Source organism: Vidua macroura, chromosome 18, assembly GCF_024509145.1.
Source record: "Vidua macroura isolate BioBank_ID:100142 chromosome 18, ASM2450914v1, whole genome shotgun sequence".
Classification (NCBI taxonomy): Eukaryota; Metazoa; Chordata; class Aves; order Passeriformes; family Viduidae; genus Vidua; species Vidua macroura.
Window position 1 is genome coordinate 3,707,479 of NC_071588.1, and position 23,312 is coordinate 3,730,790.

At 52.2% G+C, this 23,312-nt stretch overlaps 1 protein-coding gene across 1 annotated transcript in view; it reads left to right on the plus strand.

Annotated features, from left to right (window-relative positions):
• The window catches only part of CUX2 (cut like homeobox 2), a 61,525-nt gene that overhangs the window by 30,983 nt on the left and 7,230 nt on the right, over positions 1-23,312 (plus strand). The window contains 8 exon segments of the mRNA XM_053994157.1: positions 14,973-15,051; positions 19,448-19,585; positions 19,751-19,859; positions 20,685-20,761; positions 20,845-20,911; positions 21,636-21,684; positions 22,389-22,493; positions 23,019-23,210. Coding sequence (XP_053850132.1) covers positions 14,973-15,051; positions 19,448-19,585; positions 19,751-19,859; positions 20,685-20,761; positions 20,845-20,911; positions 21,636-21,684; positions 22,389-22,493; positions 23,019-23,210 — 816 coding nt within the window.

Genomic DNA, 23,312 nt, shown 5'->3' on the forward strand with positions numbered 1-23,312 from the left:
ATTGAGTTGGAGATTTAGGAGTTGCTTGGTTGTTTTGAAGGATTTAATTTTGTCCCTCCTTAGGAGCAAGGTGACTCTTGGAATGCAGTTGGCTGCAGGATGGGGTTTGGCTTCTGCTTTGCCGTGGTTACAGCTCCAGCCTTGGATGCTGAATTATAGCATTGGGTTAGAAAATTAAGTTCCTAGGGCTGAGACACCCCAGATTATCCCAAATGGAAGAGCAAATGGCTGTGCAGCAAACCTTCAGAGGAGCCAGCCCATCCTTGCAGTGAAGGTAGATTTTTGGGGCACTTGTCCATATTAATTTAAAAAAGAAATAAATAATGAATGTCACCTGAATGGAGCTCCAGTAAACGCAGCTCATCTGGAGTGTATAATAAAAATAATATACAGCTGCCTCTCAGCAGCCCCTGACTCGCTGCTGGATGAGAGGAGAAGCCCCTTGCCAGGATCCTGCTGCTGGCACGACCCTCATCCCGCTCAGAAATCCCCAAAAGCAGCTCCCGGCACAAATAACCTTCCCAGTGCACCGAGAGGCTCTTCTTTATGGGTGAGGGAAAGTGCTTAAAATGCTTAGAGGGAATAAACAGCTTTTAATGAAGTTACATTGCCACATAATGGGTATCATAAAATTGCCTTCATAGTACAGGGTCCCAGGATGGCTTTTATTATCGACTGAGCAGGAATCCTGTCTGTAAAGCTCCAGCAGCTGCAGAGAGGAGAATGCAAAGTCTTCTTAAATTACCTGATTGAAATAACCGGCAAATATTCTGCTTTGCTGCTTTGTTGAAGGCAAAGCTGCCTTTGGGGTGGTCTGTCAGACCTGGTTTGCAGCTTCTGAAGAACACAGGAGTTTCATTGCAGCAAAACAGATGTTCATCTTGTTTCTCTATCGGCTGTTTGATGAGAGATTTATTGCTCTTCTGCTGGGCTGGAGCTCCTCTGCTGTGGAGTCTATTAGGCAGCCCAGGAGCTGGCGGGGAGCCAGGGAAGCCGCGTTTTGATGAAACCCATGAAAAAGCCTCGGCTTGGAAGGCGCCAGTAATAATGCATCGGCTAGACTTGGATCGGGCGATTGATTGCCGTGATTTGATTTATTGATCAATACCCTCAAATTTGGCGTCTGAGAAGCTGAACTAATCTTTAACTGCTGTGAACATCTCTGCCTGGTGGAGAATTAGAGCTGATAAGGAATGTATGAAAGGAATCTGAGCTTATCTTAATCACACAGTGCCCCGGCGCTGCCTGCGCCGAGCGGGAGGGGATGTGTGCAGAACACAATCACCAGGCAGAACAGAGCAGATCTATAAATTGATGGAATTCAAAGCCTCCAGCATCGATTACCATTATAACAAACAGTGGTGCGCTGAATGTCTGATTATTTTTAGACAAAGATTCTGTGCTCTCAGCAGCAATTTTGCTGATGCTGTCACTGTGTCAGATGTCTGTTGTTGATTGCAATTAGATGCGATACAAAAAAAAAAGAAAAATTTAAAACTATCTCTGCCTATAGTTTTATTTCCACTTATTAAATCTCCTCCTTTGTTTGCCTCCTCCTAATGTCTGCAGCTGGATGAAATATTGCATTACCAGAAGAGATCTCGTATATTCAGTTGGGTATAATCACTTTACAGATCATTGGATTATATCTGATATGGTTCAGATAATCCTGGGGAAATGTGGGACATTTACTCTGCCTTGGTTAAATAAATGCGCCCTGGTTTAGGGTTTTCAATGTGAATCTGCATAACATTTGGGTTTCTGAAACAGGGTCTGCAGCCCTCCCAATAATCCAATTCTATTAAAGCACTAATCAATTCCCTGTGACGTCAGTCTGCTTTCCTGCCTGTCCAACGTGGATTTATCCTGTCCTTTTTAAATGGCTTTTGGAGCTGCCACAGCACAGGCTTTAATGGTTTGAGGAATGGTGCAGTGGTGGTGGGGAGTGGGCAGTGGGTAGCAGGGCACATCAGGAGCATCCATTGGTTTGGTGCTTTCCAGTTTCCTTCCAGTCCTGGTGTGTGGCTGAGTGGCCACATTTGGGACTAATCAATGTCGTGGGAATGTCTCTACAGGGAAATGTGGCTGGGAAAGGGCAGGTTCCAAATGGCTCTTCCAATGGGAAAAGCTACTGGGGAGCCCTTGGGAACCACAAATGAGGTCTGTGAGTCCATAAAGGCATCAGGATTGGGAGTTCCCTGGGGAGCCCTGTTGGACCAGGCTGGATTTGTCCTGCTGGGTGTTGGGCTCTCTCCCTGCATCCCACACTTGATGCTGGTGCAAAATAATTGGGGAATCCCACATTTTAACTTCAACCCAGGCAGGGGCCGTGGGATTTGGCATGTGGCTGTGCCGTGGCCATGGCTCTGACCTGGTGGCCAGAGGAGCAGAAGGTCTCCTCTTGAACGTGACCTCATCTTGCGCAGCCACGCGCGGCTCCGGGGCTTGATGGAAAAATGCAGCGTGGCGGCGGAGGAGTTATGTGCTGCTGGCAGCTGGTGTTTTCTTTCTTTGGGAAATCTAATATATTGATTAGCTTTCTTCAGAACAGCATCAATAAAGCATATAATGGCATGGCTGGTGCCTGCGGCGTCTCCTCCCCTGGTCTGAGCCCCCCTGGAGCCGGGAAGGACCTTGGCTGCTCCGTGCCAGGCTCCGTGTCCCGTCGGCTGCTCCTCCCTTTCCTGGCATCCACGGGCCCTGCTCTGCCTGGAGAACATGCTTGGCTGGACACCCTGATCCTCTGCAGGGAGCTTATCCTGGGCAGCCTTCCTCCACCTCCTCCTCCTCCCATCCTCTGTCTCCGTGTTGCCTCTGCCTCTGGGAGCTTTGGCTCAATGTGCTCCAGCACGGAGACACTTGGCCAAACCCTGGCAAATATCTCCAGGGTCTGGTTACACCATGGGGGATGGTTGGGATGTGCCTGTCCTGGTCACCCCCAGGCAGTGAATGTCACCAGTGGAGCCAGCATCAGCCAAGGAGGGTTGTGTGACTGGTGCTTTTGGGGAATATTGGGTGTCAGGGGAGCTCATTGCATCCAGGAGCCCACGGATGCTCTGCCTGTGCCATCGTGCTCCTCTTCCCAGCTGTATCCTGGCCCTGTGGTCACGGCTGGGAAAGATGGAAGGACCCATTAAAGTGCCTGAGAGAGTTTAGAGGTTGGTTTATTGTTGTTTATGCGGTTGTTTTTCTTTAAGCTGATTGATTGCAATAATGAATGGGGCCCAGAAATCAGCCGGAGCGGCGGCTCGAGGCCACCGCTGGATTTAAAGTCCTGGATGACTTCAAACCCTCTCCACTGTTGTAGCTTTCATTGGTAAAATACACAGAAAACCAGCAGGATCTTATTTAGGGCCCTCCCAAGCCCAGATCCACCCCAGGATGCCAGTGCTGGAAGGAGCTGGTGCTTGCCAAGAGCTGTTTTATGAACTGTTGGCTTATTTATTGTTCCATGGCTCGCTGGAGAGCGAATCCATCTGGAGCCACGGCCCATTCCACCACGCGGTTCCTTGGCATCATGAGCCAGGTAAAGGCAGCACCTTCATCCAGGATTGATCCCACTTATGGATGCTTTTATTTTATTTTCAAGTCTGATCCTCTTGTGAAGGGTTGGAGGAACATCCCGGTCCCCCAGTGCCCCGGGGTGGAGGTGTTCAGGCTGCATCCCACCAGCCAGGAGCCTGGAAGGGTTTTCTCTGCTTCCCAAGCATCTTGCAGTGAGCTCATTGCTAAGAGAGATTTTCAGAGCAAATTGACAGCTGATGACTATGGGAAGATGTTTTCCAAAGGAGAAACAATTTACGATAATTAGAAATTTATAAAATGTCTTTAAACATGGTGGTAATGGGGATAAGAAAACACTTGCTGCAGTGTAATCAGTTATTAGCAGCTGATCATTTATCTCGATGGATAGTTGCTGCTGGTACAGGAGACACGTGATAAAAGGACTCTTGATTAACTAATTTGAATATCTTTTGAGAACAAATTCTGAGTTCTCTTTTTTCTCCATTGTAACGGATCTGTACATCTGCGAGATAAACAGGGAATGAATATGGAAATGAATATTATTGTGGGAGTGTAGCCCTCGAACGCCGCTGCCGCCGTCCCAGCCCTGGCCCTGGGAAGCTGCCTGGGGTGAATCTAATAGGGAAAGGGCTTTAAAGAAGCTGGCTGGGAAGAGCTGAGGCTGTGGGATGCTGGAGAAGCCTGGTGGGGGATTTGCCAGGATGTGGGGTCTGGAGGGGCAGGACCAGGCTGGGCCCTTCCATCAGCCCCTCTTTGGCCTCTGGAAGGAGCAGGATGGCAAAACTCTGGAGCTGCCTGTGAGCACCAGCAGAACACCAGAGCATGTGATAGCATCCCTTGATAGATGGGTTTTTTAAACACACAGCCTGTTCCTGCCTCCCCAGGAATGGGAATCTGATGCAGGTCTCAAATCTCTGCCCTCTGCGAGATCCCATTACAGCTCCTCTGATAATGCTCTGTAAACCCCGATTCCATTTTAGATGCTGAAACCTCACTCTCAGCATCCGTGCCCTGGACCATTGGTGGCCCTGGGATGGGCCCTGGGGTGACCAGTGGGGACCGATCCCTGCTCCCTCTGCTGCTGTGCTGTTTTCTGTGTGCCCACGGGTGCCAGGGGTTAAAGATGTGGCTGGAGCAGTTGGGAAAGCACAACAACCTTGTATTCCTCTTTTCTGGCACAGCAGGCAAGGGGAGGAGGTGGCTGCTGGTGGGGGCTCAGGGGGATCTGGTCCCAGTCTCTCTTGGTTTCCCTGGCAGCTCCCAGCCCTCCATGCCCTCGCCGCATTCCGAGTGGCTCCTGCTGCCTGCGAGTTATTCATCGTCCTCAACCACTAATGGACTTCATTCAGCTGCTTCTCCCTCGTCCTCCCCCCCCCCCCAAGTGTGATTCATGTAGTGGCTGGAAGCAGATTCCTTTTGGCAGTGAGAGTCCCAGATATTTTATATTTACGCATCATTTTCTTCCCGGGATCTCCATTTTTCCTTTCTCTCATCTCCCCCTTTCTCCTTTCAGCTCTGTCCATGCTCAGATGGGCTTGTGGCTCTGGCTCCATCACCCACCATCCCCTCCCCACAAGCTGCTGAAGGTGGGGGTTGCTGGGGGGTGCCTCTCCTCCTGCGGGAATGGGCAGGGGATGCTCAGAGGTGTTGTCACTGCTCCTTCTCAGCTGTATTTACTGCAGCAAGGAGCAAAGTCCACATAGCTGTGGATGCAGTTTACAGGTAATTAAACTCAGCTTGGTGGGGATTTAAACATTAATATTGATGCTAAAGTTTTTAATAAAATATAGGGAAAGAGAGAAAGAGGTATTGATTCCTATAGGCTTTTTATTTTTTCTTTCCTCTGGCTTCATTGTCGTAGGGAATGTGTTGATGTGTTGGTGAGCATGAAATTAGAGTGTCCTGTGTTGGCACAGGGTCTGCAGATGGGGACAGATGTGCTTCCAGAAGGACAAACTGGGAAAGATTCAGGAAAATGCATTTGGGATTGATCCATATGGTGAGGCTGCTCCTACCCCAACCCTCTTGGGCATCCTGTGTGGTAGGCACAGGCTTGGGGACAACATCCATGTCTTGGGAATGGCGCTGAGCCTTCAAGGTTTCCGTGTCTGCTTCTGCATGCCGCGTGTTGCTCTGGGTCACGGCTGGCTCAGGACACAACCCCTTTGACCACCCCACTGTCTGTGTGTCTGGGCTCATTCCAGCATCATTCCCATTCCCACTGTAGCCTTGGGGGTCCCTGAGATCCCCCAGTCCCGTGGTGCCACCGTGGTCATCCAAGCCCTCCGCAGCCGTTCCTGCGCCGCACCAGAGGCCGTTAAAAAGATGCTGACGGCCGTTTTTCACTCCCTGCTTCTCAGTATACACACAGGACCCGGCTTTATCTGCTTTCTCGCCAATATTTTTTTATATAACAGTGAAATATTTATATTGTCCAATAAAAGGCAGTAACTTGCAATCTCGCGCAAATTCATCGGAGACCGGGAGCTTCGTTGTCTGAATTTTCCACCCGGCAGTGACCCCTGGTAATTGGCTCCATAGATCTTTGGCATCAGGGATTTACATACAGGGAAGGGGGTGATGGATGGCCGGGGTCACCCCCCTGCCCTGTGGCCTGGCTGGCAGGGGAGGCTGCTGGCCCCCTGTGCCAGGTGTCCTGCCCCACATCCCATCCCTGGCCCAGCCAGGTGGGTTTTGGTGATGCCAGCGAGGGAAGAGGCAAATCCCTCATGATTCAGGCAGCCACAGCTTAAATCCCCACGGTGCTGGGGTGCAAGGCTGGTTTCATGGGAGTTTTGAGGTTTTGCTGGGACGTGAAAATGGAGCAAACTGCAAGTCCTGCAGGCCAGGACCAGCTGCTGATCCTGGGGGAGGCAGCTCCTTCCATCACAAGCCGAATTCGCCCCAAAAGTGCCCATTTTGGGAGCAGGACGGGACTGAATCACCAGCAGCCAGAGCCTGGGGCACAGCTGAGCCCCAGGCAGGCACCCCCTGACCTCGGCCAGCAGCACCTCGGCCCCCAATTTATCAAAAAGCAATTAATGGCCACCCCCCTGCCCAGGTTTTATGGTGTCTGTCTCTTCCCAACAACTGCAGGGCAGTAATTAGAGTCTGTCTAATGAGGTTTCCGTAGTGGGAATACATCCTCTCACCATATCTCCCCACCAGACAAAGCCTTTGCCACAGTTTATGGTGCCAACCCAAATTTTTTCTGGCTGTTTTCACCCTGGTACAAGCTGGATAAAGACCAGGACATCCCCTGGGCTGTGGAATTTACCAGGCAGCACTCAAGAGCTCTCTTCCCACCAGCATCCACCCCATCATTCTAAGTCGATTTTATTTTTTTCCTACATTCCACCAAAATTAAAAAGCCATCTATATCTTAAAAACCTTATTTATGAACACTTAAGCGTAAGTAAGTCATCGTTGGACGGCTTCCCTCCCTGCTGATGGATGGAATCTGGCACCGAGGTGGACCGGGAGGGAAATCTGGCAATACAATATGCTGTGCTTGACTATTTTGACACTCGGAGTGCGATGTTTTTTTTACAGTTACTGATGAGCTTATGGCACTGCTCCTTTTGGAGAAGTGAGGAGGAGGCTGGGGCTGAGAATATTGATTAGCAAGCTCCTGATTATCTCAACAGCCCTCTCGGCTTGCCTTTTCTTTTGCGGGGAATACAGAATTCCTTCAATTATTCATGTGAGCCCCCTTGTCGATGCTGCCAGCGCGACACCGAGCAAAACTGGTCCGGGGGAATTGTATTCCTCAAATTCAAACTCCAGCCCTCCTAAACCCCCTTTATCTTATTTCCCCCCCCTATTTTTCTTGTTGTTTTTGTCCACCTTTTGTTTTGTTCCAGAAGGAGCTTTATGTCCTTGCTTTGGTGCTGGCAGGGTGGCGGGGGGAAAGCGCAGAGTCTCATAAACATTTAATTGAACTCAGTTGGGAATTTAGAAAAAAAATGTACCTGAGGTTCAGGAGATTTGCTGCTAGGGAATTAACTCGGCAGGACGGCGGATTTCCCTCCCCAGCAATGAGATTTTTGGGAGCTGTAGATGTGAGTGACTGACAAAAGGGAAGTTAATTGGCCACAAAGGCAAATTTTTGCCCCTAACCTTGAGGTTTGGGGATTTCTGGCTCTCACCAACTCTGGTAGCTCTGTTGGGTGGGCAGAGCTGTAGGAAAGGGGCTTCTTGGGGGGTGCAGCATCCTGCTGGATGCAGTATCCACCTGGATGCATCCCAGCAGCGCGGGAGGGAATTTTGGGTTTCGAGGCGTTTATAAAAAGCAAACGTTGAGCGGTTGGCGCGGAGCTGCTGGCACCCAGCTCGCAGCCCAGATGGGGGGAGATGGGTTGTTTGTTAGAAAAAATGAATTAAAAAAAGATGAGAAAGGGGGAAAAAAAAAAAAGAGCAACTCCAAAATAGCTTTTCTTGGAGGCTGTGTGGGGAGGGGTGTTTCTACCAGCCTGGCTGGGTGGGAGGGAAAACTGGCAGCGTTATAGGGAATGCTCAAAGGAGAGCTGGGCAACGGGGGCAGGACCTGCACTCGCCACCCACGGTCCTGGGGATGATCCCAGGCCTTTCCCACCCTGTTGGCTCTTGGAGAGTTGAAATGGGGAGAGAGCCCTGGGAGGGACAGACTGGACAGAGCTTCCAGGCAGGGCAGGGAGCCACCAGTGCTGGGAGGTGCCAGAAGGGGCCAAGATGTGTCTGGGAGGTGCCAGGGTGTGCCCAGAAGATGCCAGGGTGTGGCTTGGAGATGCCATGGGGTTTTCAGGAGTTGCCAAAGCACGACCAGGAAGCACAGTGACGTGGCCAGGAGGTGCCATGGCCAGGAAACGCCTCAATGTAACCGGGAAGTGCCGTGGTGTGGCCAGGAGGGGCCGTGGCACATCCAGGATCCCAGGATGAGCTTGCAGTGGGGGATCTGAGGAGGAGCTGAACCACTGGGGTGGGAGAACATGGTCCCAGCCCACCATGCTGCCAGGGAATGCTTCTCCATCCTGCCCCAGCTGCTCCACATCCACCTTAGCCTTGGCTTAGGTCCCCAATGCTGGTGAGAGTCTCATGGCACTTCAGGACACCTCTTTTCTCCCCGGCAATTTGGTGTTTCCTTCAGGGGCTGCTTCCCCTGCTCCTCTAATGTGCTTGGATGGAAACCCCTGGAGAGCTGCTGGTGTTCCAAGCTCGCCAGCAGTGACACATTAGGATCTGTCATCTGCTGAGCATTACCTGGTTTTAAATCTGTCTCTTTGGAGCTACGGAACTGCATAGGAAAATATTAAAGTAAACAATAAGTGGATTTACACAAATGCGGCTGATTTCCATATTTTTCATCACTTCATTTTATTACTGGGTTTACTGATATGCTCATTTATTTATAGAGCAATCCAGTATTGATTCATTCCGATGCACTGTGCATAAACACATAAAAGAGAGTGATAACAATAGGAATACATTTTCAGTCTTTTAAATACTGCATTTTTTTCCAATAGTCTTCATTAGATCCGCTCCAGGAATATGAGCAATGTCCTTTGGGAAGCCCAGCCAGCCCCTCCGCCCAAGTGGCTCTGGATTTATGGGGGTGTCAGGGAGAACAGGATGTAATTCCCAGCTCAGCAGCAGCTGCTTCCCCAGCTCTGCCACCTTCCTCCTGCCAGGGAGTTTTTCCACAGGAAGTTTTTGGGGGTTTTATCCCAAAGGTGGGTTCTGCTGCCTTGAGGTTGGGTTTCTGGTCTGCTTTGGTGCCAGGCGGTGCAGGGTGGACACCAGTGAGGTGCTGCTGCTCCTGGAGCCAGGCTAAAGGGGGATCAGGACTCTGTTTTTCCCCTTTTCCCTCCTCTTTTCCCTTCCTTTTTTTCCTTCCCTTTTTCCACTTCCTTTTTTCCCTTTCATTTTTCCCCTTCCCTTTAATCCTACTCTATTTTCCTTCTCTTTTCAAATATTTTTCTTTTTCCCTCCTTTTCATCTTTTTCTCATCTTCTCTATTTTCTCTCTTTCTGCTTTTTCCTCTTTTCTGTTTCTTCTCTCTTTTTCTTTGTCCCCCTCTTTTCCCCTCCTTGTCCCTTGTTTCCTCTCTTTTCCCTTTTCCCCTTTTACCTTTTCCCCCCTTTTCCCTCCTCTTTTTTCCCTTTCCCCATCTTTTTTTTCCTCCTTTTTTGTCTTTTTTCCTATTTTTCAAATTTCTGAAAACCTGCACCACTCCCATCCCATATATTTCCCCCTCAAACCCCATTTTTCCTCTCCCCCCATGAATATTAAGCAGGGAGAGCCGAGTGCTCCACCACCTGCATCACGGGAAGGAGCCCATAAACTCGGGGTGATGGATGGCAAACATTCCCCCTCTGCTCCTTCCTCTAAATGGGAAGGAAAAAAGGGGAAAAAAGATCATTTTAAAATATTAACCTGGAGGGGTGTGGATGGGCTTGTTGGACCCTTTCTTTCTCCTATTCCTGAGTACATCTCCTAAATATTTAGACTCTTAGACAATTTTTTTTTTCCTCGAGGATGGAATAGCAGGACCAGAAGAAGAAATTGTAACCACAGAAGATAAACCCAGCTTTTATTTTCCCCCCCTCTTCAACTAAAGGGCAGCTCCTTTCTCTCCCCAAAAGCAGTTTAATGGCAACAGCTTGAGAGGGACAAAGTTTGAATATCCTTGTGCCGGAGAAAAGAGCAGAGCGAAAGCCCTGCTAATTACAAAAGTTGCTTTATGAAAGATAATTCAAAGCAATAATTTAGCAAACATAATCAAGTAGCGCAGATGGGGATTTTGATGAATAGTTTGCAACATGCAATTAGCAGCTCTTGCAGTTACATATCATTAACCCTCAGAGCACAAAAATTATTTTCTCATTATTAGATGAAAAGGTAAAATTAAGCTGACTAGACAGTAAAGGAACAAACTACAATTAATTACCTTCATTTATTACAGTCATTATTTTAAACTTATTTTTTTTTTACTCTGATAGATAGATGAAAACATCTAAATTAAAAGTTTTGTTCTGCTAAGTGGGAGGTGAAACTTTGCGATCCTTGGGGTGCGGGGCCAGCCTGGCTCCATCTCAAATCTGGGGATCAATGGGAACCCCCTCATCACCCCCCATCATCCATGCCAGGGATGCAGAGCCTGAGCATCCATCCCTGCCTGCATCCCACACCAACCTGGACCACTGCTGTCAGCCACACAGGGAATTTTGCCTATTTTTGCAGGCAAATATTTTTCCACATGCATAATTTCCCATTAAAATATTTTTCATGGAAAATAATAATGGGGGGCTTACAGGAAATCCAGCCTTGCTGGGAATTAACCTGCCCAGGTGACACCTTCTCCTGGTGGTGGGCAGAAATCAGCCTGTTCCTCGCTGGGTTGGATGCTGAAAACTTTGATTTTGAGATTTGCGTTGGTGGCAGATGGTTCGGAGCTGCCAACTGTCAGCAAATGCACTAAAAAAAATAAATTCAGGGAAAAAGAATGGAGGGGAAAAAAAAAAAAAAAAAAAAAAAAAAAAAAAGAAGGAAAGAACCAGCTCAAACAGCAGTGAAAAAACATGGATTAAGTTATGGTGGGGAGGGTGGGTAAGCTTGAAATATTTTCCCTGTGCTCAGCCCAAGAAATCCTGTGGTACACAGGAAGGAAAGAGCTTGGGCACCTTCTCCCTGAGGCAGCAGGGTCAGGATGATGTGGGAAAAAAAAGAAGGGAGAAATAACCTAATGAACTGAGTATTCTCTATCTCTGCTCTCAAGAACTTTGCCAAAACGTCACTGAACTTGTCAGGGAACATTACAACAAAATTAAGAACCAGCAGCAATTTTCTCTCATTCGGGATCCCGCGCTTTAGAAAGTAAATTATTAATGCATTTTTTCCCTCCGTTAAGCAGTTATTTGCAGCAGTCTTGGTGTATTTCTCATTAGAAATAACATCATCTAAAGAACTTATATTGATTCTTCTTTTTCCCCCCCCTTTCTTTTTTTTTTAATCTCCGAATCATGGACGTGAACAACATATTTCTGTGATGTTCCCTTTAACTAGAATTCTCAGGCTTTATTTTTATATTATTGATCCTTTTGACGCGAATTGCTTTTTGGCCTTGTGAAAATCTTGGGAGCTGCTCCTGCCTTTGGAGGAAGGGGGGGGCTGTGGGATCTGGGTGGGTGTGATGGGTTTGGGTGGGTGTGCAGTGGGTGCATGGGGGGTGTGATGGGTCTGTGCCTGTTTGCTGGGTCTGTGGATGTCTGTGAGGGGTTTGTGTGTGTCTGGGATGGATCTGTGGGGCTGTGTGAGGAATCTGGGGGTGCACAACGGCTCTGTGCACACTTGTGGTGGATTTAAGGAGTTGTTTGGACACAGAGGCAGCAAAGGACTCCAACATGTGTCTTGTTCCTCGTGGTGGTCCAGCCCCATCACCCAGAGCTCTCCCAGGACAGTGGCTCCTTCCCAATCTCCCCCTCCTTGCCACCCTCTCTCTCTCCCCAACTTCTTTACACATCAGCAAAAAAAACCACCCAAGGAAAGCAGCGAAGCTTGAATTAATTTTTTTCATCACTTTTCTTCAACATTTGGGGTCTCTGTTGCCGCTTTCTCCCCCGACAGCTGTTCCTCCAGGCTGAAAAAGAGCTCATTTGTGGTTTACTGCCACCAGTATTTAGATGGAAATAACCCACTACTTATCCTGCACTTGATCTCGTGGATGTAAGAATAAACTCTGCGCCGGTGCGATGCAAATCCCGCGCCTCTGGAGCGGGGATGCTCAGACGCTCCGAGCTCGCCGCCGCGCCGGGAGGAGGGCCGGCTGCGCCGGGGGAGTTTTACCATTTTGTCAGTCAATTATAATAATATTTCTGCTTCCAAATGTTTAAAAAGTTGGCTTCGGAAGGTATAATCATGGCACAGAGGCCAGCCTGACAATAGTAATTAATTAGGCTATTACGCATTCTGCAGTGATAATTGCTTTGCTGGAAAGTCACCAGCCATGAAAAGGACCCGGCGCGTAAATGTAATTTATCAGACGGCGGCGATCCCGTGCCGCGCCTCACCTTGAGCCCACGGATGCTGTGGAGGGAGATGGAGGGGAGAAAATGGGAATTAGGAGTACCTGGATGTTTAATGCACCAGCAGAGCTCACTGAGAGCAGGCACTGAGGGCTCTGCAGGTGGGCAGTGGGTTTGTGTCGCTGACGGACCTCGTGGTGATGGGGAGAACGGGAGCGATGCCATCCTGATCCCACTGAAGCAGGGCTGCTTCCAGGACACTCAGCTCCCCCTTTTTTAGACATTTCCTCCTCTTTTTAGTGTGTTTTCAGATGTTGCCTTCTTGGATGTGGATGCAGGGTTTGGTTCTGCCTCAAGAAAGTGAGAATGTAGGTGTTTTATTATAAGACCTTGATTTTAGGGCTGATGTGGGCTTTTCCCAGGTGTTTATTCAGCTCTGTGTAAGGAAGGAATTACAGCAGTTTCAATGTTGGGTGAGCCATCCCTGTGCAGGACTCAGAGCTGCTCCAGCAGGAATCTCCCCTGGCATTTGAGTAAATTATCCCCCATCTGGAAAAGATCACTGAAAATGTTAAATATCTTTTTTCTATTGACATTTCCTAGAATTTTCGTGAGGCTCTGGAAGAGCTCAGTGGGTGCCTGGCTCACCATGTGCCAGTTGCCCACGCTGGTGGTGCCCTGGCACTGACATGGGCTGGGATGAGCCCAGCACAGGGGATGCTGCAGGCTCTTGCCCACCCCACCATGGGGATGCTCAGACCTCCACAGGGATTGCTGAGGAGAGGGAAAGGTTCCCCTTGAAAGATGCTTTGTCTCCATGGTGTGGCTTGAGGAAGGAAATGCAGTGCCAGCAGCTTGGTTTGGAGTCTGGGCCAGCTCTTTGCCCCAGAAATGGATATGGGGGTGCACAGGGACAGGCACCAGGGTGATGGAGAGGGAATGGAGAACATTTGGGCTGGATCTTTGCTCTGCACCCTTCGGTTGATGCCAGCTCAGGGGAGATGCAGCTCTTCAGAGCAGCTGGGGCAGGTCCAGGCATCCTCGTGACTGCTCCTGCTCCTTCCTGTGCATTCCAAAGGGCTTGGGAATGGGGAGGTCACACAGGGCTGATGCCACGAGCAGCCCAGCACCGCTGTGTCCCCACATCCCTACAAATCCCCCATCAGGGCTCACCCCACCGGCAGATTCAGCAGGCATGGCTCTGTCCTGCGCCAGCACATGGGCAGTGCCGGCTCCTGGCTGCCTCCTCCCTCCTTTCCCCTCTTCACTATTATTATTTTAAAGCACCCTGAAGCCAAGCATTTTTGCAGAACGCTGAAGAAAAGCCCCCAAATTCCTCCTCTGCTGGAACCGCGGTGCTGAGAAAGTAGGTTTGTGTACGAGCTGCTATAAAAAGCCCGGCTTATACAATTTTAACAATAGAAAAATGATCTTTGTGCTCCAGTGCCTGCGAGCTCCGGAGGAGAAGGCGGCTTGCTCAGGTGGCTGCTGGATTACAAATGAGCCGTTTGCTTTGGGTTGGAATGACAAGCGATGGCAATCCGGGCTGGCAGGGTGAGCCAGGAGCTCTGCTGGCACAGAGGAGGGAAAAATGCTCTGGGTGTGGGAGCTGCCACCAGACTGAGGCCCAAAGTTCAGGCTTTGTTTCATAATTAGCCCATCGGTGGCTTAAGAGCAATTTAATAGATTATTACCCTGTCATAACTGTGTGTCTGCTGGGTGGGCACCTCTTCCTCCACCACTGGCTGGTGTGTGTGCCAAGTTTGGCTCCAGCTGGACATTTCCCAGCTGGGAATGGGTCACTTCCATCCCTGATGCCTGTGCCCTCGTGTCCCTCTGCTGCCTCATCCCATCCACTCCAGGTGGGGCTGGATGTGAGGGGCAACCAAGGGGACCTGGTGGGCAGCAGCCCCTGCCCCGAGGTGTCATTATGCCTTGAAAAACTGAAGGGAGTAAATGATTCATGCTCATAAATGTTGGATGGGAACATGCAGCAGATTAACGTTGTTGGGTTATTGGGATGCAGCTGGTGTGAGTGTCACCAGCACCCTGGTACCCCAACGGCCGAGGGGGACAGGGACAGGAGGACGTGTCCCAGTCCCGGTGTGAGCATCACTTCCACCCCCAGCACCACCCTGGGAGGGCGGCTGGGGAAGGATCCGGCCCGGCAGGCACAACAACGGCCGGGCTTCTTTATTTCTTATTTAAGCGCCGACATTAAATTATAATTTTCATTTACTCAGAGCGCATCAATGATTTAGGGCGACGTGACATGGCAGCAGCACGAGGAGTTTAGCCACAGGCAGCGAGCGGCTGCGCGGGGCACGGAGCGGGCGCGGAGCCGCGCCGGGGGGACCCGTGTGCTGGCTGCAGTGGCACCGATCCCGCTGGCTCGGCCAGTTCCTTCCTCCAAGCCCATCCCTGACCCCTTTATCCCTCTCCCCGCAGGTGATTGCACTTAGTAAGAGAAGCAAGGAGGCTGAGACGGCTTTCCTGAGCGTTTACAAGCAATTGCTCGAAGCTCCAGGTAAGCAGCGCGGTGGCGACCTGGCTGCCTAACAAGTCGCGTGCCGGTGCCCAGAGGAGCCAGCGAGGACCGCGGCACCGTCCCCGGCACGGCTGGCACCGTCCCCGGCACGGCTGGCGTCGCCGACCGCGGCCGGCGCATGGTGCTCTGGAGATCCCAGCCGAAGAGAGGAGAGGAAGCAGCTTTTGCCGTCGCTGTGTTTCAGCCCCTGAGCCAAATGCATCTTGACATTAGGAAAGGAATACATTTGCTCAGCCCGTGTAGTAACACTGCGGCTATTCCCACTTGTCTGTTTGACGGTAAGTTGACCGAAACGACCGAGCGCCGGCTCGCAGCAAGAGCCACGGGGACATCCTTCCTCTGTCACCTTGTGGCCAGGGAGCCACGCCGTCCTGGGAGGGGGAAACCGAGGCACGGGGCAGCCCTGAGGTTTGTGTTGGCAGAGCTGGTTCTAGGGACAGGTGAGGGGCTGAGAGCCCCCTCCTGCTGCTCCCCACTTTGGGGGATTTCATGTGAGCCAGGCACGGAGCGTCCCCCGACGCGTCGGGGACTGAGAGCTGCAAACGGCTGAAAATGCGTGGAAAGGCTCCTGCAGGGCCACTAATTCATTTTCCAGACATTTAGGAATAACAAAATGTTTTAATGATTTCTTAGGGGAATTAGGGAGACATATTTTTGTCCTCATTAAATTTTCTCCTGTGCTACGAGAACCAAATGTCAGCTCGGTTTCCAGAACCCAGTTATCTTCCCTCCCCACCTCCCCGCGCTCACCCGCCGGCTCCTCCCGCCCGCACACGCCTGCACATGGATGCACACACATGCACACCCCAAAACTGCTTCCCTGTGCTCTCTGCACTCCTCCTTCTCCTCTCTCTGCTTTCCACAGCATCATCTCTTGCTCCCCTCCTGCTCCCCAAATCCTCCCTCCCACGGTTCGTCCCCGTCTGTTCCATGTCCACATGTCTCTCGACAGGCAAACTCTTTGTGGAATACTTTCCAAGCGCCACATAAGTCCTGATTCGACATTTTTTGCTTTGAATGGCTGCTGTCAACACAAATCTCTGGCAGAGACTGTAACGGAGCCTGATTGCTCAGCAAGTATTTTGATAAGTGAGCTGGCTGTGTGTCTGTAATTACGGGAGAAAACCGTAAATCTTTTGGATATTGTTCACACAGATGTGGCGTGAAGGGAAGGGGGGGAAGCAGTAAAATGTGTTAAAAGCATAATTAATGTCATTGTTGTTGGGGATGATTTGATTTAAGGCTGACTTTGACTCGTGGAGGGATTCGTAGGGCGCTGCTGGATGTGTTTGAGCAGGTTGGGATGGGGTGGCAGAGGAGAGGCCATCGTGGTGGAGAGGTGACAACACTATGGAGGTACTGTGGGTGTCCCATGGGTGCACCACGGGTGACCTGTGCTCCTCCTGGAGCCAGGCAGCAGCAGCATGGAATGTGGGCAGGGTAGAATGGCCCTGGCACCGGGATTAGCTGGTGATCCCCAGGGATACAGGTGCTCCCTGCAGCTGTGTCTGTGTGAAGGTGAGGAGCGCTCAGAACTGCTCCCGTCCCTCTTAGTGAGCATCCAAAGGAGGGCCGTGGAGATTGTGAAGGGTCTGGAGAAGGAGCCATGTGAGGAGCAGCTGGGGGCACTTGTTTTGTTCAGCCTGGAGAAGAGGAGACTGAGGGGAGCCCTCATCCCAACCCACAGCGTCCTCACGAGGGGCAGCGCAGGGGCAGCTCTGATCTCTGATCTCTGTGAGCAGGGATGGCACCCAGGGAATGGCTGGAGCTGTGTCAGGGAAGTTTAGGCTGGATATCAGGGAAAAGTTCTCCCCCAGAGGGTGCTGGGCACTGCCCAGGCTCCCCAGGGAATAGACACAGCCCCGAGGCTGCCAGAGCCCTGGGAACACTTGGACAATGCTCTCAGGAATGCACGGGATGGGATTGTTGGGGTGTCTGTGTGGGACCAGGGGTTGGATTCCTGGATCCTTGTGGTCCCTTCCAGCTCAGGATATTTTGTGATTCTGTGATCCTGCTGCAGCACTGCCGGTGCCGCTAAAGGATGGCAAATGACGCCAGCTAGTGGTGGCACTTATATATGTATTTAATTAATTAATTAATTAATTAATATGAACTGAGGGGGATGGAGTGATGGATCAGCGTGCCAGGGCAGGGACACACTGTTTCCCAGGCTGTGCCTGCACCATGGCCCCAGAGTGTGCAGTGCCCTCAGGTCCTGTTTAGGCACACGTGTCCCTCATGTCACCTGTCACCCATCTGTGCTGCCGGTCGGTGTCAGGTCTAACCTGTCCCCGTGGAAGATGTGATCCATGGAGGAAGGGACCACGCCCCAGTATCTCACCTGTGGTGGCAGAGCCAGCCCCACAGCCAAGGATGGCGTTTCCCAGTGGATGGGCAGTGTGGCATTGGCTCAGTATAGTTATTCCAGCCAGGAATTTGGAGTCTGCACTGCCCTGGCTGTTGCAAAGGTTTGCTCTTCCCTTCCCAAAGCTCTGCTCCCACCTTTTAATCCCAGGCTGGCAGCTCCAAACAGGGAGGCACACGGAGGCATCACCCCAGCTGTATTTCACCAGCAGGGCTGCAGCTCATGGGAAGGAAAATGCTGACCTGAGGAAAATCCCTGGTGCTTTCTTGCTCAGACCCGTTTTTCCCATATTATTTCTCATCTTGGAGGCAGGAGGAGTTGCTGGCGTGGATCGAACAGGGCCTGTCCCAGTGTTTATCCCCACGGAGGCAGCTCACAGGCTGGCACGGAGCCTCCTGCCAGCACTCCCAGGGCTGGGGAGCGCAGGGGGGACCCCAGCAGCCCCCGGAGCGTGGGGTTTAATTATCCATATCCTTATCTCCACTCACGTAGTTATGGGAGTTATTAATGGCTGTGGGAGCATCCAGGCTGGCTGGGGCTGTGCTGCATCGCTGCCATCCCACACCCTTGTGTGGGGAACCAGCCTGTGGGATGCTGAGCTGAGACACACCAGGAGCTGGAGGATGCCATGAGCATCCCAGGAGGGTCCCAGCTGGAGCCATGTCTCTGTTTCAGTGTCAAAGCTGACAGTGCTCAGCATCTGCCTCTGGATCCTCATGGCCAAACCTCTAATTCCATCCATTCATGGGGCCTTTGTGACGTCCAGCAGAAAGAAGGGATAACATTCCCTGTGGAGGATGCTCCAGGGGCTTTTAGTCTGGCAGTCACTAATCCTGGGGGGACGCTGTGGGGTGCAATGCTGTGGGATGGCAGGGCAGCAGTGGGGCAGACAGACACCCAAATCCCATTTGGAGGAGCACGTGCCTTGGCATTTCTTGTTTGTAAGGAGCATCCACGTGGGCATGGACCAAATCTTGCATCTTCTGGGCAGGCTCACCGTGTTTGACCCCCAAATCCCATGACATGGCCTCCTTCATCCCCCTGCCATCTCAGCCATGGACTTGCCGAGCAGCAGAGCTGCTCTGTGTCCTGTTCTGAGTGGAGGCAGCCAGTTGTTGGAATTTTTTTCAATCACTGTTATTATCTTTTACCCTTGGATGCCTGCCACGCGTCCGTGCCATACGGTAGCATGCTCAACTCCATCCCACTTCCCTGTTTGCCTAACTTTTTGACCCTGGAGAATTCAAATCTATTTTCTTTCCTCTTCTTTTCCATGAAAAAAAAAAAAAAAAACACAAAAGAAAACCCAAAAAACCCCAAACCTACATTAACCTGGCTCAATAGGAGGCATTTTCTTGAACTTATTAAAAAATCCAGACTTGTAAATTAATTTGTTCATGTTGTACAATGGCAGTGCAGATGGACTCATTAGCATGCACACAACAAATAATTATAGATGAATTTTTAGCTGGCCTGCTTAATGGGCTTGCTGGGTTAATTATGTCAATGTATAATTACATCAGCCCTGGGAGACATAATGGCACACCCCGCTGAGCAGACACTAGCTAATGATGGTGTAATGCTGACAGAGGGAAGACGGACGGCTCCGGATGCACCTGCTTACCTCGGCACAAACCTCCATTGTCTGCGCCCAAACCGGCCCTGCCGGAGCCACCGGTGCCGTGGGAGGTGATGCCCCCCTGCCCCCTGCCCGTCCCTCCGTGCCTCGGGGCTGGCAGTGAAAGGCAGGACGCCGGGGAGATATTCCCATGGCACCTGGAATGGCGGGATGTCCCCATGGCTGCTGGAAAAGCAGGACCTGGGGGTGTCCCCACGGCGCCTGGAATGGCAGAACTCAGGATATCCCCAGGGCTCCTGGAAAGGCAGGACCTGGCGTGTCCCCAAGGCTTTGGGAAAGGCAGGACGAGGGCTGTCCCCATGGCACGGGGAGGTGGGAGAGGGCTGTGGAGGGCCATCCCTGCTGCTCACCGCCCGCCCCACATCCCGCAGACGCCGCTCCTGTGCTGGAGGCTGCCCGGAGCCTGGAGGATCGGCTGCAGCAGCTCCAGCGCCTCGAGCCCGAGCCGCCGCCCCTGAAGGAGCTCAGCCGGCCCTGGAAGAAGCACCCGGAGCTCGGCAGCACCAAAGGTACCGCCCCGCCGGGGGAGGGTGGCAGCCCGCGGTGCCCGGCGGGGCTCCCCGTGCGCCGCCTCTGAGCATCCCCGGAATGCAGGGTGGGTCCCAGGGCCAGGAGCTGCCCCCTGGCCACCGCTGCTGTCCCCTCCGCAGCCGTGTGACTGTGTCCCCCCGCAGAGCGCAGGGAGGGGAAGTCGCCGGCAGCCGAGCCCCCGCTCCCCGGCCTCGACGGCAAAGCGCCCAGCACAGAGACCTCGCTGCAGAGAAATGAGGCAGACAAGCAAAAGTACGTGGGCGCCGGGAACGGGCTCGTTTTGGGGCGCTGTGAGGACACGTGGCTCTGTCCCCGCTCCTGCACGGGGGTGTCTATCCCTCCCCATTCTCCTTCCCTTTGCTGTCCAGTTGGGAGCGGTCACGTCACGCTCAGAAACCCGACACCGTCTCAGACTCTCCCAGTGTCAGTCTGTCTGTCGATCCCCAATCCCAGGTGGTTTTGGGGAAGCAGCAGGCACGGGCACAGCCGGGACAGGTCCCTCCTGTTGTGCCCTTGCGCGGTATCCCTGGCACACGGCTTTGCTCAGACTAGTGGGTTGAATCCAGGTCGCTGTATGAACCTCATTAGATGACCTTTTAATTCGGAGGCTCCGGTGCCTTCATTGTTATTCCTTAACATGCTGCACCGGGAAACAAATGAAGAATCTTTAAACCCTAAATTGCAGATCTCTGCGAGTAAGTTCCTGGCAAGTGCAGGCTATAAATAATGCAGAATAACTTTCCCCTGATTGCTTCCCCCTCCTCCAGTTAATTACAGAGGGGTGGGCTGCCATCCCCCCCTCAGAGGGGTTTCAGCCTCAGGCATCAGGCACCATTTTCAACCCAAAGTGAATTTTTTTACACTTGGGGCAATAAATATTAGACGTTACCCCTTAACATTGATGGGTAACACGGCTTGGACGCATCCTGGTATCCACTTGTGGGTTTTTCCTGGCTTCAGTGAGTGATGGGGTAGAGGAAGGGACTTGGTGAGGGGTCTCTGTATGATTTTGGGGGGGCTGTGGGGTTGGCACGGCCGTGGTGCCCCCGGTACATCCCTGGTGCCCGTCTCTCGCAGGGGCCTGCAGGAAGCTCAGGTCACCTTGGCCGCTCGGCTGGGGGAGGCAGAGGAGAAGATCAAAGTGCTCCACGCAGGTAGTGGGGCCGGGAGAGGGGCTGCTGACCATGGAGGGGCCGAGCCCCCACCCCACAGCTCACCCTCCTCTTCCTCTTGCCAGCGCTGAAGGCCACCCAGACGGAGCTGCTGGAGCTGCGCTGTAAATACGACGAGGAAGCGGCGTCCAAGTAAGCTCCCAGCAGGGCTGGGTTGTGCTCAAAGCTCAGCCAAGACACTTCTGGCAGCACTGGGACATCTCCGTGGTGCTACTTGAGGAGCTGAGATACTTCAGGAACATCCCGAGTCGTGGTGTCACTGAAACTGCGGGAAAACCAGAAACTCTCCAACAACATTTTTTAAGTGTTGGAGAACCCAGGCATTGCTTTATTCTGTCTGGGATGTGCAACAGAAATTGTTTCATCCACGCATGCCCGGGTTGTGCAGTGAAAATCATTTGATCACAGCTGGTTTTGTACCAGACCTTTCATGTATTTGTACATAAAAACCCCACAGAAATTCACGTTCATTGGTCTCAAAGACACAATTCTTAGTATTCCATCTCCTATTGGTTATTTATCCCTTCACCTTCGATGCTAATTGGGTCCTCATCTTTTCCCAGACCAGGTGTCTCCAACCCAAGGGGGAGGGGGGAAATGTTAGTTAATGTTCACTTATCTCCTGTTTATCTCCTGGCTACTCCCAATTCTTCCCCGGTGAACCGGAGTCTTTTGAAGAGAAACTTCAATTCCCCTCCCCCTGGGCAAAGGCGAGCAAGCCCCTGACTAAAGTTACAAAAAAATTTTGAAAGTTGTATCATTTCCAACAGCGAGGTCCTTATCCCTCAGCCTTAACCCGTGTTCTGGGCTGTGTCTGTGCCTCCACCCCGCTGACACCTCTTGTTTTCTGTCACAGGGCAGATGAAGTCGCCATGATCATGACCAACCTTGAAAAAGCCAACCAGGTGAGCCAGGAGCTGACTTTGCAGGAGCTGGTGGAGTTGGCCCTGCAGAGCCCGGGGTGCTGCACACACCCTGAACATCTGTGTGGCCTGGATGTCTGTCCCCAAAACTGATAAGGGGTTGACAGGCACCAGGATTGGGAATCCCCACAAAGGAGAGCTCAGGTTTCCTCCCTCTGGTGGGACCCCCTGCCCCATGTGTGGGGTTAAGGGTGTGTTTGGGTTTCTGCCAGGCTCAATTTGGCTGCTGGAGCTGGCACTTGTCACGTCCAGCCTCTCACGGGTGTTTTAGGGCACAACCCACACTGTTCCTGTGTTAGATTCCATTGTAATCTGTCTTGGTCCTGTCCATTCCTCTTAACTGGTTTTATTTTATTCTGAAAATGTAGGTACAAATAAATGCATGTGGATAATAAAAGAGGTCTAAAGAAGAATTTATGTAAATAAAACCATCCTTTTGGGTGTTAAAAAAAATGGTGTCCTGGAGATGGTCTGCAGCCAGTGCTGAAGGATGGGGATCGGGAACTGTGTTAGGACATGGGGACATTAAATACATGGGGGGAGCTTAAATATCTGGGCTGGGCTTATGATGCTGGGGGTGGGAGTGGGGTGCTCAGGAGAGGCACAGATCGGGGCAGATCCTGGACCCTGTGTGGGGCGGGATGAGCTGCAGTGCCTGGTGTGATTCCTGTTCTGTTCTCTTGCAGCGGGCGGAGGCGGCGCAGAGGGAAGTGGAGAGTTTGCGGGAGCAGCTGGCGGCCGTCAACAGCTCCCTGAGCCTGGCCTGCTGCTCCCCGACGGGCACCACGGGGGTGAGAGCATCCCCGGGGTCAGGAGCACCCCTGGGGGTCAGGAACAGCCCTGGGGCCAGGATCAGCCCCGGGGCCAGGAACAGCCCTGGGGCCAGGAGCATCCTTTGGGGCCATCGGCATCCCACTGCAGCTGGCAGCATCTGTCACAGCCAGGAGCATCTCATAGCACTTGAGAGCACCCCACTGATGCGGGAGCACCTTTTTGTGTTTGGGAGCACCCACCATGTTGGGGAACAAGCCCAAAATGCCTGAGGAGTGTTTTCACCCAGAGGTGGTGGCACTGGCTGTGCCCTTCTTCCCACGGAGAAAGGGACATGCACCTCCACAGCACTGAAGTGCACCTGGGAGACCTTTAAGGGCAAAAGGAAGGTCTGTCCCTCCCCAGAGCCCTGTCACCAGGGTCCCCAATGCACCAGGCTGAGCCCTGGGCTCACCTGCTTCCTAAGGGGTCTTGTTCAATGGGGAGGGTGGCCCTTGTCCCCACCTTGGGTGGCCGGGAGCTGACAGTGTCCCCTCTCCCAGCAGGACAAAGTGAACTATTCCATGTGCTCAGGGTCGAGGCTGGAGGCAGCTCTGGCTGCCAAGGACCGGGAGATCCTGCGGCTCCTGAAGGACGTCCAGCACCTGCAGAGCTCACTGCAGGAGCTCGAGGAGTCCTCTGCCACCCAGATCGCCGAGCTGGAGGGGCAGCTGGCCGCCAAGAACGAGGCCATCGAGGTGCGCCCGCGGGGGCTTGGGGCGTGCTGGGGGTGGGGGACGTGGGTCTGGCCGTGCTGTGTGGCCACCAGGAGCCGGCTGCAAGGAGTCCCCTCCTCTGCT